Source organism: Glarea lozoyensis (genome assembly GCF_000409485.1).
Source record: "Glarea lozoyensis ATCC 20868 chromosome Unknown GLAREA1, whole genome shotgun sequence".
Lineage (NCBI taxonomy): Eukaryota > Fungi > Ascomycota > Leotiomycetes > Helotiales > Helotiaceae > Glarea > Glarea lozoyensis.
The window spans coordinates 2,070,031-2,083,786 of record NW_007360983.1 but is presented as its reverse complement, the minus strand read 5'-3'; the positions used below and the strand labels follow the sequence as shown (position 1 = coordinate 2,083,786).

Sequence of the window (13,756 nt, the reverse complement as noted above, 5' to 3'; positions counted from 1 at the left end):
CCCTAACCCTAACCCTAACCCTAACCCTAGGTAGTACTAGGGTCTCTATAATACTTCCGGCTAGACTAGTAACGTTTAGAGCTATTATTAATAATCTAGTACTTACTAAGAACTAGTACTTAAAGTATAATAATTCGGTTCTACTTAGAGTAGATAGAGGTTATTATAAGGTTAGTATATTAAGAAGTAGGCGTAAGATTATTACTTATAGATTTAGAGATCTATTTATTATAATAAGAGTAAGTTAAATAGATAATATACTATTACTATAATAAGTTAAGTATAAAGCTTCTATCTAAGAAAATTATAATTATTATATAGAACTTTCTACTCTATCTAAGTTTTAATAAGTTTAATAAGTTTAATAAGTTTAATAGTAAACCTAGCGAACTTATTAAACTCTTACTTATTACGTAATACTACCTAAAACCGAGGCCTATTCGCTAATATAAATATTACTAATATTAACTAAATTAAGCTATTAAATAGTAGTCTTAAGAACTACTCGATTTCTATAACCTCGCCTAATTCTAGGACCTTTAGTCCTAGGAGTATTACGACGCTAAGGCCGACGCTACTTGTAATAATAGTAGACTAATATAAGCTATAAAACTTAACTTAGAAAGTTCTTAGTTAAAGAGTTATTAGTTATCTTTATCTTTATAGACTTCTTACTTTACTAGAAGTAAATATATATATAACGTTAATTATTATTTTATAGTATTATAGTTCTATTATTTAGCTTTAAAATAAGCCTCTATACGTCTCTCTAGCTCTACTATAGAGTTAGTTATTAAGTATTCTTTATAACTCTAAGGCCTAACTCTAGGGTTATAGGCTTCGGCCGAGCTCTAACTTAAAACCCTTATAACTTAAGTTATACTTAACTAAATTAGGTAATTTTTAGTTCTATAGATAGCCCTTTAGCTATAGTATCTTATATAAAATTATTAGTATAGGTTCTATAGTAGAAATCGAGAGTTCTAAGTACTTTAAGATAACTTAGAACCCTCTTAATAAAAATACTTAGAACTCTAAGAGCGTTTTAAGTTTACTAGATATAGAGACTTAGAATTAAGATAAGAGTTAGGGCTATAGCGATCCGGTAGGCTAAGCGAGAATACTAAAAAATACTACTCTACTTTTAAAAAATTACTATATACCTAAACCTTACTATTTTGACCTATAATTTATAATTTAGATTAATAAATAGTAGCTAATCCTTTAACTTATATTAAGTCCTCTAATTTAATCGTTAATCGCTTAGTATATAGCCGGTAATCCTTCGAGTCTATAAGCTTCTAAAGCCTCTAAATTTTCTTCTTTAATTCCTTCTTCGAAGTCGGTATAAATAGTAGCTTTTTAATCTCTTCTTTTATCTATCGCTAGACCTTCTTAATAACGTTTAAATTAGGTAAACTTAGTGGCTAGTTAAAGCTCTTAATCTAGTATTCTAGCTTAGCTAAACGGGTATACCCTTTGTAAACCTTTGCGCTATCTTCTATAAAGGTATACTCGGTTCTAAGGCGATTAAAAAGAGGGAAAATAACGGGCTCGAGTACTTAATCCCGATAGGCACGACTGTTTATTCCCTTAGCTGCCTCCTCCTTTTCTAAGAAGATAAGTAGCGATTTCTAATCCTAGCCGATAGCACCCTAAATTATGACCGAAACACGTCCTGAGCGATAAGTCGACTTAATACAATCGGAACACCTCTTTTCATCGACTCTTCGTGTTACCTAGACCCGACCGGTCTTTCTAAGCTCAAATATACACTCATCTGACTATATAACCTTGCGCCAGTCCCCCCCTTCCTACCGCTCGGCTACAAAGTCAGATGTTCCCCACCAACGGTGCGACATTGTAAAGTCTAGACGCTTTTTGGCTTGTTTTCTTGAAATAAAGGGTCTCGGGCAGGCAATACATCTTCGGTAGCCAGCTAGACGAAGTTCTCGTCGAATAGTACGAGCTGAGGCTTTAACAGAAATCCGAAGCAAGTGGAGGTGTAGTCTACAGCAAGCAAAAGTTTAAGAGACCATTTTTTCACTACCGAAGAGGCGATCAGATAGCTTAGCAACTGTAGAGAAACGTTCGTCATCTTCTTTTGCCGAAAATGCTTGTAGAGCCCGTAATGTTTGTTGAGCTTGGCAAACTTCACGATATGCTTTGCCGTTTCTCAGTCTTGACGAAATGTATACCAGCATGAGGCGCATGAAAGCGGCATTTTACAATTTAGGATGGTTTTGGATATGGTCAAAGTACTACGATAGATTTTGCTCATGAGGTGACGACTTGATATTAAGCAGAAGTCATTCACGAGGCGTTTTTCGATTCGCGTAGGTCATGTCCCCCCCCTTATCCTATGATAACCCCCCTTTAATCAAACAGACAAACAAAGCAAGGGAGAAATGGATATTTCTAACTAGGGTCAAATATACATTTTCATCACAAATACCATCAATCCACGTTCTGTTGTCCGACAAGGCTTCGTTCCTTTCACTGCAGGAAATTCCAACACGGATTTCTTCGCAAATTCTCACTGGGCAGGTTCTTGACGATCGATTGATATTATAATTGCTGCTTTTCGCAATAATCGCAAGTTGAGCAGTTATTCTATTTCTAGGAGTCAATGTGAACATAACGCCCGCTTTTATATCTTAATTGAAAAAACCCTCTTTTATTTATTAAACAAAGGGCCACCTCTATCATCTGTTAATCAAATCTGATTCACAAGCTGTACGATCCTACAACAACCATTTACACCATAGTCTTCTTTTCATCTTTTTCATTCGCAGATAGGTCCCCCCGACTCTCATCCGGCTTGGTGGAGGAGCTGTTCCTTTGCATTTCGTGCTCTACCACCCTTTGCTCTGCAACCTTCCTGATGTTCAGCCATTCCATAGCACAAGAAGACGGGACTGCAATACACATGGACGCGACAGCAAGTATCAAAGTCCAGCGCATTGCATCAGCGTACGATTGGCGCAGGGCAGCAAGAACCTCAGGTGAGGGTGATATCTCAGCTAGGGCGCTAGCGCCGACTTCAACAACTCTGGCTGGGGAAATTGCGTCCGTGTGTTGTGGGATTGCTATATAAAGCTTATGAACAAGGAGATCTTGGCCAATCGAGAGGCCAATAGCGCTGATTTATAATTAGAAAGACGTTGGAAACTGACAGCAGGTGTCGAAGATGCATATCTAGAAGCAGAAAGATTACATACCCAGAAAGCTGAGAAGAGAAAACGGCAATCGCTTCGGTGTGTTAGCTTGATCTGTGTACAACATGATTACAAATTACAAAAGCATCGTCATAGCCCTAATAAAGGACGTAACATACCGTTACCTGTCGCTACGTCCGAGGGGCTATTGATAATTAGTCAAATTAACACAAGCGAGTGCATATAGGGTCACTTCAGCTCAGGGGGTCATACTCAAGGACGGCCTGTACTGCAGTGTATGGAAGCTGTAACGACATTCCGGCCCCAACGCCAAATATGAAAAGATAAATCGCCCAGTTTGCTGTAGGGGTATCGACATCGAGAGTTGTAAGAAGACCCGCACCGATGGATCCGATTACTGTCCCCCCTATCATGTAAGGCACCTAAAACAAAAATTAGATTATCCACGCAGTGTTTGCAAAGGCTCATTCCACTGAAATCATGTTGAAGAGGGAGATTTAATGAGTCTTTCTTCATAGACTTACATAGTAACCCCATTTTGTCACAACAAAGCCGGTGAGCCCAACAGCAACAATTTCGGGGAGAACAAGAGCCATTTGACGAATTCCACTCTCAGTGACACCAACTCCTTGAGCGGCTTGAAAGAATAGTGGTAGATAATAACCGTACTACATACCTCCAGTCAGTCCTTGATTGAGCTCTAGAGTCAATCGAAGAGGAATAGATCGGTGTCGCTGACGGAAAAAACGTACGATATTCAAGGTTATATTAATGGCGAAAAGTGTTACAGCTCCCATTGCAATAGATCGTTTTCGGAGGATCCGAAGAGGTATTAGAGCCATCTCACCCTGCATCCATAGCCAGTAGCAGAAAAGAATGGCAAGCAGTCCAGAGCCAACGAACAGGCCGATGATTCTCGAGTCTTGCCAAGGATACGTATGGCCACCCCAGACTAATCCCAAGAGAAGACAGCAGATAGAGCCGAGAAAAACAATAGTTCCAATAAGGTCCATGCGCCGAAGCTTTTCTTTCATTGGTAATTGTTTGTTTGCTTCATCAGAGGACCGCGAAAGTGGTACAAATAGAAGGACGATCAATATAACGAGCCCTCCGGCTGGGACGTTGCTATGAAAAAGAATTTTCATTAGTTTAAGATGTCCAAAAATGGAGTTGTCATGGACAGAATTGCAATCTCACATCCAGAAGCACCATCCTGAGAAAATTTCGTAAGCATCAGAACTTGCGCACTGTTGAAAGAGATATACGTACTCCAGCCAGCATACTGTGTAAGCGCACCACCGATAACGGGCCCAACAGATACGCTTATACCAATGGCTCCCGTCACAACTCCCTGATAGACGGGGACCTTTTCCAAAGGAACGGAATAAGAGATGATGGCAAGAGCGCCCTGAAGAAGACCGGCAGCACCGACTCCCAGGAGAGCACGACCAAATATAAGGATATTGGAGGCTGGCGCTGATGCGCAAATGGCAGAACCCGCTGGTAGTTGAGGTGTTAGCAATCGTAGACCACAGTTTCTCCTGGTCCCAAGGCACTACACTTACCCTCAAAAATAACTATAGACAATAAATAGATGAGCTTTGCGTTGAAGAATCTATACAAATTGCCAAAACCGGGCTGGAAAGCTGTCACTGTCAACAAGTAGGCGGATCCATACCATGCAACTTTGTCAAGAGAGCCAAATTCGCTTGTGATTTTAGGGATAGCGACACCGATGATGTTGACGTCGAGGCCGAAGAGAAATATCCCAAGGAAAAGTGTGCTGATTACAATTCCAAGTTTCCACGATTGAAGGTAATCATCATGGTTAGGAGCTGGCATCGGTGAAATTGATGGACCATGATTACCTTTTTCCATGATTTAGATTTGTTTTTGGCACAGACGCTTGATGACAATAGATTTGTGGAAGGAGTTGGCCTCTGTGGGGGCAGTACACGTGAATGGAAGCAAATCCAGTGATATACTGAAAACTTCATCATTTGGGTTTTGCTATCTAGAGGTTGCAAGAAAGGGGGGTCGCTCGTTGGAAATTGGCTAGATTGCATGGAACTACGCCCGAACTGCACGTCGTCTGGCACCCTGTGGTCAATGTTAATCTTGATTGTTCTTCTGAAGGAACTTCTTGCAGCCTGCAGCATAGACCGGCATAATTGACCTCACCGAGTACCATAATTGACCTCACCGGGTACCATAATTGACCTCACCGAGTACCATTAATGTGATAATACAGAGTCTATCAATTTGAGGGGTGTGCAGAAAATAAGAGAGCTATCTGCAATCGTATTAACGCAGTCGAATTATCCACCATGTAACCAACCGGTTAATGACAAACCTGGTAAATGCGTTTGTTTGCATTCTCTCCATTCATTCAAGTCTATTGGCCACGACACGACTGAAGGCCGTTTTTATGGTGGCATTGGATCAGCAATTGCCCACCAGCTCGTTAACCGATGCCACCATGTATTTGCGACAACACGGAATATATTCAAAATACCAACTGAACTTCCGTGTCTTAGCAACATCAACGTACTCCAATTGGTTGTTTTGTTTGGTCTTCCATCTCCGCCTTGGTCCAAGCAGTGGCAGCAGCGACCGAAAAGTTGGGCTCGAAAAGTTTGATGTCTCGGTGAACAATGCTCGGGTTGGGTATTCAATGCCTATTCTGGATCTGGACAATATTGAGAGAGCCAAACAAATTTACAACACTACTGTCTTGGCTCCTGTACAGACGGTTCAACCTTTGGTAGCTTCTACGGGCAAAACGCGGTAGGGGAGGTCATTATGAGCAGCGTTGGCGCCTGGGTCAATACACCGTTACTTGGTGTGCATATCCTCGTCGTGGATTTGAGCAACACAATTCCTGAAAACCTTGCTGAGCCTCTCGTCCTTGAACGCAAGCGCTTGTTGCCCTTCTAAAGCGGCTTCGACCAATATTTCAGAACCATGCGCCCTGAACTTGCTCCACTAGGTATCGGCCTCTTAACAGTTATGATAGGAGTTGTTGAAACACAGCTCGCACGTAATGTGAGCTCCTGTGACCTACCATTTCATTCTCAATATATGGCAATCAAGAATACTATCTACCACCCCCAATCATTTGAGCCGAAGTCTCGGTGATCTAGTATTGAGGAGCCCGCGTTGTCTCTTATAGACAATATCGTGGTAAACGATAATGGAGAGATGGTGTGGAAAGGAAAGCAAGCAGGCGCTGCATGTTTCGTATCGAAGTGGTTCCAATTATATGTTTTTGTAGATGGACTTGCTGAAAGCTCTGTTAACCTCGCTTGTCATCTTTGGATTTCGACATTCACAACCAATTTATTCCTCCAACTCAGTGCAAAGTGGACACAAATTTAGGAACAACTCATGATCAAGGGACGAGGTTTGGATGTACTCTCAAAAGCGAGGGACTTGCTGGACTTTAGTCAAGGTGTTTTAGGGATTTCAAGACCCAATGTAAGATATGGATTTACATCATATCTCAAGGCGGATCAACGACATTCCTCAGAGGTCGCTAGATTCATGTCTTGCAACTAAACTTCAAGAGTTTGTAGTTCTACAAACCTATGGTTAAGCAAATGAATTGAAGTTCGGCATAGAATTATGTTGATAAGTCGTCTAAGATGAACGGAAGGTGAGTGGAGGAAAATTCATCAACATAGGTATATGGGACTCGGCAGAATCAGGGATAGCATGAGTTTGAGTCAGTGAGTACAACAGAATAGTCAACAGTAACAAACCGATAACTGAAACGTTGTACTACCACCACCAGACATTGAATTTCCTCACACATACAAAGGGATCTTTGTCGAAATATAACACATTTGATGAATACCTCATCTCCACCAACGATTGGTTTTTCCAATAACCCCCTAAGTAAACCCAATTGCGCTCTTAATATTTCTTCCTTCCTAAACAAATGAATCTATCAATTTTGCCAGATTTCTTTTTTTAGGTGGATTTGGTCATCTTCACTTCGCTTCCTTGGAGTATCTGCGTGGATATGAGTCGAGACACTTTTTATGTGGTTTAACTCAAATGGCACGCGGCTGCCATCTTCCATGATTCGGTATTGTGTAAGAGATGGTACCGGTGCCATTTCGGTATCCCCATCGCCTTGTGATGATGGTGGCCCCGCTTCGCTGTCACTTCTCGAATTTGATAATTTGCCAAACCTGCTGCGAAAGTTGCTGGAACGAATCGATGGAAGAAGGGATGGCCGATATATGTGAATGAGTTTTGAAAACGCAGGCATACAAGCGACAATAACGCCAACGTCCATCTCCACTAAACTACAAATCTGTAAGCATGAGAGCCATGAAGGGTTGGAGTAAGATCATTTTCTTACGCAGTTATAGTAATTTCTACAGCAATCCATGTCACATCCTTTTCAGTATATAACCTCTGTGCATAATACACATTCAATGCTGAAGCAACACAGGCCCTGGAATACAATTAGTTTGGGGTTTCTTCAGACTTTCAACTTGTTCCTTACAATGAACCCATCAAAAACACAACCATAACCTCTAATTTCTTTTTCAACGGTAGATGTAGATCTGACACAGCTTTCAACGGCAATATAAAGAGGTACAAGTCAATTCCTAGCCCGACCGCTCGATGTGGAATAAATAGCTTTTGCGACAACATGGAGTCGGCAGAGATGGCATGCATTTGCCAGGATTCGCCGGGCTTTTTTACTGTGAGGTAAATGAAACCGATTGTGGAGACCACGTAAAACACAGTCGTGATTGCACTACCAACATAAACGCAAATTCTCATCCACTTAAACGGTCGAAAGACTTCAAGATATAATGCGAAAATCGCAATCTTTGCCAAGAGTAGAGTCGGAGACAACAGACATGCAGTGACGAGGCCGCTGGACTAGTTATGTCAATATGACTATCGGAGAAAGACCATTAGAATATAAAAGGGGGTCATACAATAAGGAATGGACCAGCCAAAACATCGGTGAGCCGAACATTCCACTCATGTTTCCCAATCTGACCGAGATGGACATCTCATCGTGATTTAGCTCGACTCCTGCTCAATCGAAGTTCAATCAACTTACCAATACACACGTTTATGAAGTATCCAAATGATCCAAGCTTTAAGATTCTTTGGTTAGTCACAAAATAACCAATATTCCAAAATTCTGCGGATTGGGAGTCTCACAAATGCAAACAGACAAAGTACTAGGTGGTGACAATTAGCATGTTATTTCCTAACATGACAACGGTAGGATTAACTTACTATCTCCCAAGTTTCTTTTCTTGACTACGAAAGTGCTCACGTAGAGCCTGGCAGCTGCGAAGGCCAGAACCAATACAAACATAATGGTTCCAACGGCGATGATAACTGGCCCTCGGGTGTGGGGGTTGTCGAAATGTGGTTTAACGCCCTCCGGCGGGGGAATTGCTGGGGTATCATACGGAAGAGCTGCTATGATAGCGTCGAAAGACATCTTGGGGAATGTTTATGCTACACAGATCCAATTGGTACGAAAGAGGAAAATAGTAGGAGAGGGGAATTAAGTGTTAAAGAATCGAGGAATAAATTCGGGGGGTGGGGGATGGGCGAGAGCCTCTCCATATCGGCAAACCAACACCTGTACAGCCCCATGCGCCTTTTGGAAGGATTCTACGAACCTGCAACCGCCTTGTTGGTCTGTCCCGTCCCGAGTATGATGGGTCACTCTGAATTCATTCGCCACAGGTATTCAGCTGCAATAGGTTAGGGGGTCATGTTGTTGCAACGTGGTAATGCTGCAGCACAACAACAGGGGTTGGGTGGTGTAGTTCAGACGTGAGATTTCAATCACACCACTAGGATCGGTTCTACGTTCCGGACAAAAGCCAACAAGATATATTGGGCGGAGTTTTACAACTTGTTGGAATTAATATAATTGCGAACCCCAGTTTGAGAGGCGAGAGGCGTCCTGATTTAGTACTATCAAGGCTTTTCGCTAGATTGCTTTGAAACGCATGGAAACTTTACGAATGCATTCTGAGAGAGTCAAAAGGGTATTTCTATTCTTAGTAAATCGGAAAAGTCTTCAGTAGATGCGGTGGAAGTTTACTTCTTAGACACCATCAACTTTCCAGATGACGTTACCTACCAGAACATTCACAGACCAGAGAGTCCAAGCAAAATTTCCTTTAAAACTATTTGCCAACAAAATGCAACTTTCCAGTCAATATTTTACTACAAACTCAATTCCCCACGAAATACCTTCTCGGATCTCCAACGCTTGGTGCATGTGGCGGCAACTTTGGGTCTGGGACCTCATTGCAATTAGTGAGTGGAACTATATGTTCTTCAGTCAGCCCGCACCTAATGACTGTCAGCAGTTGTCGCAATTATAGTCTCTCAACAAATACATCACCTAGCTAAGCTTTTGTTCTGGAAAACTCTGGGGGGTTGGAGGCAATGTGTTTCCAATAATCCCACACGAACCTGGCAGACGATTGCCAATTCTCTCGTAGCAGCCATCGAGTTCCCGGTGATCACTGCCGTGCATCCATTGGTTTCCTATCATACTTTTGTCGATGTTACTCAAGCTCCAAACTTCCTCATTCTATCAAGTCACATAATGGTCTTCTTATGCATGGAAAGACTCGTTACGAACCCGATTACTCGGTTACATACTGGCGTCAACACGACGAGGAATGATGCCAAATGTTCAGCCATGGACTGGTCAATTGCAATTCTGGTACCCAGAGCAGCTCTAATATCCGGTATCATGTTGATTGAAGTGCTCTCGCTAGGAGGGTTCGGAGAAATTCTTGGCTCGGTGCATTTCCTATCTATTGCGGCTTGGCTAGTCATAAGAGACGATGTATTCTAGTAGAAGAATGGCAAAGAAGAAGGATAAGTGAGACCACAATTGAGCGTCGTCCATATACACCTTAGACATCGAGACTTTGCCGTGTTACTCTATAAACTCCCACCTGACGTGTTCGAATCCCTTCCTAGGTTTGACGAACACTTCGATATCTTGGGTGGGTGTCAAAATGGATGTGCTTATATGAGGACGGCCTTGGAGCTTGCCTCAGTGGTTGTTGATCGGTACGAGATCCAATTGAGAAGCCATAAAAGCAACCACGTAAGCGATTTCAGAAATAGCAAGAAATCTACCCGGGCAAAGTGTTGAGCCACCGCCAAAGGCGCGATATCCGTTTGTTGGTCTTTTAGCTTTTTCGCCATTCTTTTCCTTTATCAAGAATCGTCTTGTGTCGAAACGACCCGCGTTTAAACCCCATATGTTTTGGTTGAGATGCTGCTCGTTCGCCGGTATAAATACTGTTCCTCCTTTTCTGAGACGATATTTCCCATCCAAAACCGTGTCGTGGAGAACCCCTCTTGCATTTGCATTTGTGGCTTGGAAGCGAAGTACCTCCTGAATCGTAGAAATCATAAGTGGGCAGCTTTCAGTAACATCTTCCATCTTCAGTGTCTTCCAAGCGCCTGTTTTCTCGTTTGATGCAGTAGAGTTTGCGAGTGTGTCAAATGACTTTCTTAAGTCCCGCAATAATACCTCATCAGAATAGACAAAGTATAACGTCCAGAACACTGCAGGAGCCGTGTTGACGAGAAGAGCGATTGGAACAGAAAGCTCAAAATGAGCAATATCGGCAATTGAAACGCCATGTTCCCGATTGACTTCATATCGAGATTTGATGAGTTGTGAAGCGCCATCTAGCCCATCCCGCTTATAATATTGAGCAAAATAATCAAAAAGGACTTGGCGAGCTTTATGAGCGCGGCTTGCAAATATGCTGGGCAATATGTTGGTCAACAAGGCACCAAACCCTTCATCCACAGTCCTACAGAAATTTTAGTCGATGCTATAATCCGATACTACTCAATGACAAACTGTACCAAAGTGCGTTTTCCACCTTGATATTTTCAAATGGATTCTCTTTACCATATATTGCCCTGGTGGTTGCCAATGTAACCAAGTGACGAGTCCACTCAAACATACGAATGGGACTTGCTCTATGTGTGAGATCAGAAATTTCCAGTTGGCTGAGGATACTGGAGCGTATAATTCCTTGGACTGGGGTCAGGTTTGGTCCAGGCGCAATGGATGTTTGCATAGTTTTCTGAGTGGCGATGCGACATCCGATACTCCCCGCCTTGCCATCAATATTGTATTCAAGAGCCTCTATCGCAGATGAAGAGGGGATGAGGATAGTGCGAGCGAAGTGGATGAGATGAGGTGCGAAATCAAGATCTGGATTCTTTTCGATTGACGTAACGAGTTCAGGAGAGCGAACAATGTACAATCTCGACCCAGGTATAGGAAGTGTGTATATTGGTAATCCAAGTTTGGCGCTGACAATTGAATTAGTTTTACATTAGTATGGAAGATAAACCCAACCACTCTTTGGTGACCTACTTGACATCAGAGAAGTACCTAGTCCCATTTCTAAGTAACCCAATCAAATGGCCAACGAAAGGGATGCGTTGGTGGATTATAGCTGGTTCTTGGTGAGTGACTGTGGTAGTGCGACCAAGGTTCCATATTACATAGAGAACAAGACCTGCGGAAAGAATCGAAGCTATGGCAAGAAGTTCCATGTAGAGGGGTAGTGTCTTGTTGTATAGATGATGCTCTTACTGGAAGTGCTATAAAAGAGGTGGGAAGCGAACCCTCTTGGAAAAATGGCACTAAGACGAGCATTTCACGCAGAATAATTATTTGCCGTACTGTTCAAATCCTTGCCAGCGATATTTTGAGTCAGATTCCCTAGCCTTCGTTTTGCTAATTACTTCTATCGAGTGAGAATTTGAGAGGTCCTCCTGTGGCGACCCTATCTGAATGCCTGCCACACCATCACGAAATTTCCCCGAAACGAGGGAACCCAATCGACGCCTCGGAAGTGCGGAAACCAACATGAGAGGGCGGCGTTTAAGGGCAACCCTAAGCGGCACTAATTCCATACACCAGATACATCAACGGCCGATCGGGCTGTCGGTTAAATAGAATTCTGCGTCAATTATGCGACTCTCAGAATTGACATGGCTAGATCCGCACCGCACCATCAGTGACGAGTTAATTCTTACCAGCCGCTGTGTAAACTCACTATTTGAAACCGTCACACTAAGTCCCTAATTTGGAGAGCATGTGCTTCACACACACGGGGACAATTGTTTGGGTTGCTAACATGTAAATTTTAACATGATATTTACTCCAGCAAAGAAGGTGTCCTTCTTTAGCATAATTACATCAAACGACGGGCTACGCACTTTGTTGTTTTTAGTGGATGTTCTTGCATGAAAAGAGACGGAGCACAATAGATATTTCGTTCAACAGAGTTGATGTTATACCACCCCAACTTAATTCGATTTGGCTTTGCCCATTTTCTCTACACACCACGATACGCTTCTCTTGATTGCTTCGTCCATGGGAATAGGTGGATACCATCCCAGCCTCCCCTTCGCCTTTTCGATGTTCAAAGTACGGGTTCTATAAACGTGCTCTAACTTCTTTCGCAAGAAATCCTTCGGTCTTCGCTTGCCCAAAAACAGTATCCAATACATACACTCTGCTATGCAACACATTGCTATGACAGCCCAATTTGGAATGACTGTTTTCCCCTCGCGAGTCTGTGGACAACCTGCTTCCGCAAAAACCTTGCCCAGAAAATCCCAAAAGGGTATTGGTGAATCATCAGACAAATTGAATGCTTCTCCGTGAACTTTCCCGTTAGATTTTGTTTTCAAAGGTCCGTCGAGTTCATCTATCAAAGCGTTCGCAATAAATATGTGTCCGTGTACAGCATTGTGGATATAGATAGGATCGAAGAGGGACGTGTTATCCCCAAGTTGTATATTAGCACGTCCAGAGTAAACCATGTTTAATCCTCGCGTGGTAACACTGTCGTTTGATTCCCCTTCGCCATATATGCCAGAGATTCGGACACAAACCGTTCTGAAATGTGTGGGGTCATCCGCGGCAAGGACCATTGTATCTGCAGTCGCTTTGCTTTCATCGTAGGCATTCTTTCTTGTAACGGGCCCATGAAGGATATCGCTCTCTTCATCAGCCATGATACACTCTCTATTCGCATTCGTGGCATACACCATGATCGAAGAAGTATAGATAAAAGAAGTAATGGAGGGTAGTTCTTTAGCACAAGCAAGCAAATTGGCTGTCCCTTCAACAATCTCCCGCTGAAAACGTGCTGGATTAGGCGGATCTGAGTATGCATATGGCGAGGCTGTATGGAAAATAACACGGGGTTGGATCTTCTTGAAAAGCGTCTGCACATTCTCTCGGGAGGTTATATCACAAACGTAATATGACACCTCTGGATATCGATTTTGGCGAGGATTGCGACTCAAAACCGACACAGAGGATACAGAAGGATTGTCGAGTAGTGCGCGAACGAGATGATGTCCTAGAAACCCGCAGCCACCTGTGACGAGAACGGCGCCGAGATGAGGGTGCTTTGGAGGTGAAGCCGTCGCCATTTTTGTGATGTTGTGAGGGAAGATTAGGCTCAAACTTTGGGCGAATATAATAATTGGGTTTTAGTTGGCAAGTGTGAAGT

General features: G+C 42.7%; 4 protein-coding genes across 4 annotated transcripts; all 4 read right to left on the bottom strand.

Annotated features, from left to right (window-relative positions):
- Window positions 1-2,757: 2,757 nt before the first annotated feature.
- GLAREA_09335 (MFS general substrate transporter) lies at window positions 2,758-5,057 on the bottom strand (the record flags this gene model as incomplete). The annotated part of the gene is made up of 8 exons (XM_008078296.1): window positions 2,758-3,142; window positions 3,222-3,252; window positions 3,338-3,363; window positions 3,432-3,601; window positions 3,704-3,847; window positions 3,932-4,304; window positions 4,463-4,679; window positions 4,745-5,057. The coding sequence occupies 8 exons, from the start codon at window positions 5,055-5,057 to the stop codon at window positions 2,758-2,760; spliced, it is 1,659 nt and encodes a 552-aa protein (XP_008076487.1).
- A 2,071-nt stretch (window positions 5,058-7,128) lies between these two features.
- On the bottom strand, window positions 7,129-8,661 carry GLAREA_09334 (uncharacterized protein; the record flags this gene model as incomplete). The annotated part of the gene is made up of 7 exons (XM_008078295.1): window positions 7,129-7,492; window positions 7,549-7,644; window positions 7,696-8,081; window positions 8,141-8,217; window positions 8,269-8,305; window positions 8,373-8,392; window positions 8,451-8,661. 7 exons carry the CDS (start codon window positions 8,659-8,661, stop codon window positions 7,129-7,131), a joined length of 1,191 nt encoding a protein of 396 aa, XP_008076486.1.
- Window positions 8,662-10,248: 1,587 nt separating this feature from the next.
- Window positions 10,249-11,780, bottom strand: GLAREA_09333 (Cytochrome P450; the record flags this gene model as incomplete). The annotated part of the gene is made up of 3 exons (XM_008078294.1): window positions 10,249-11,023; window positions 11,079-11,534; window positions 11,599-11,780. 3 exons carry the CDS (start codon window positions 11,778-11,780, stop codon window positions 10,249-10,251), a joined length of 1,413 nt encoding a protein of 470 aa, XP_008076485.1.
- Window positions 11,781-12,539: 759 nt separating this feature from the next.
- On the bottom strand, window positions 12,540-13,676 carry GLAREA_09332 (NAD(P)-binding Rossmann-fold containing protein; the record flags this gene model as incomplete). Its single annotated transcript, XM_008078293.1, has 1 exon — window positions 12,540-13,676. One exon carries the CDS (start codon window positions 13,674-13,676, stop codon window positions 12,540-12,542), a length of 1,137 nt encoding a protein of 378 aa, XP_008076484.1.
- Between the last annotated feature and the right edge of the window lie 80 nt (window positions 13,677-13,756).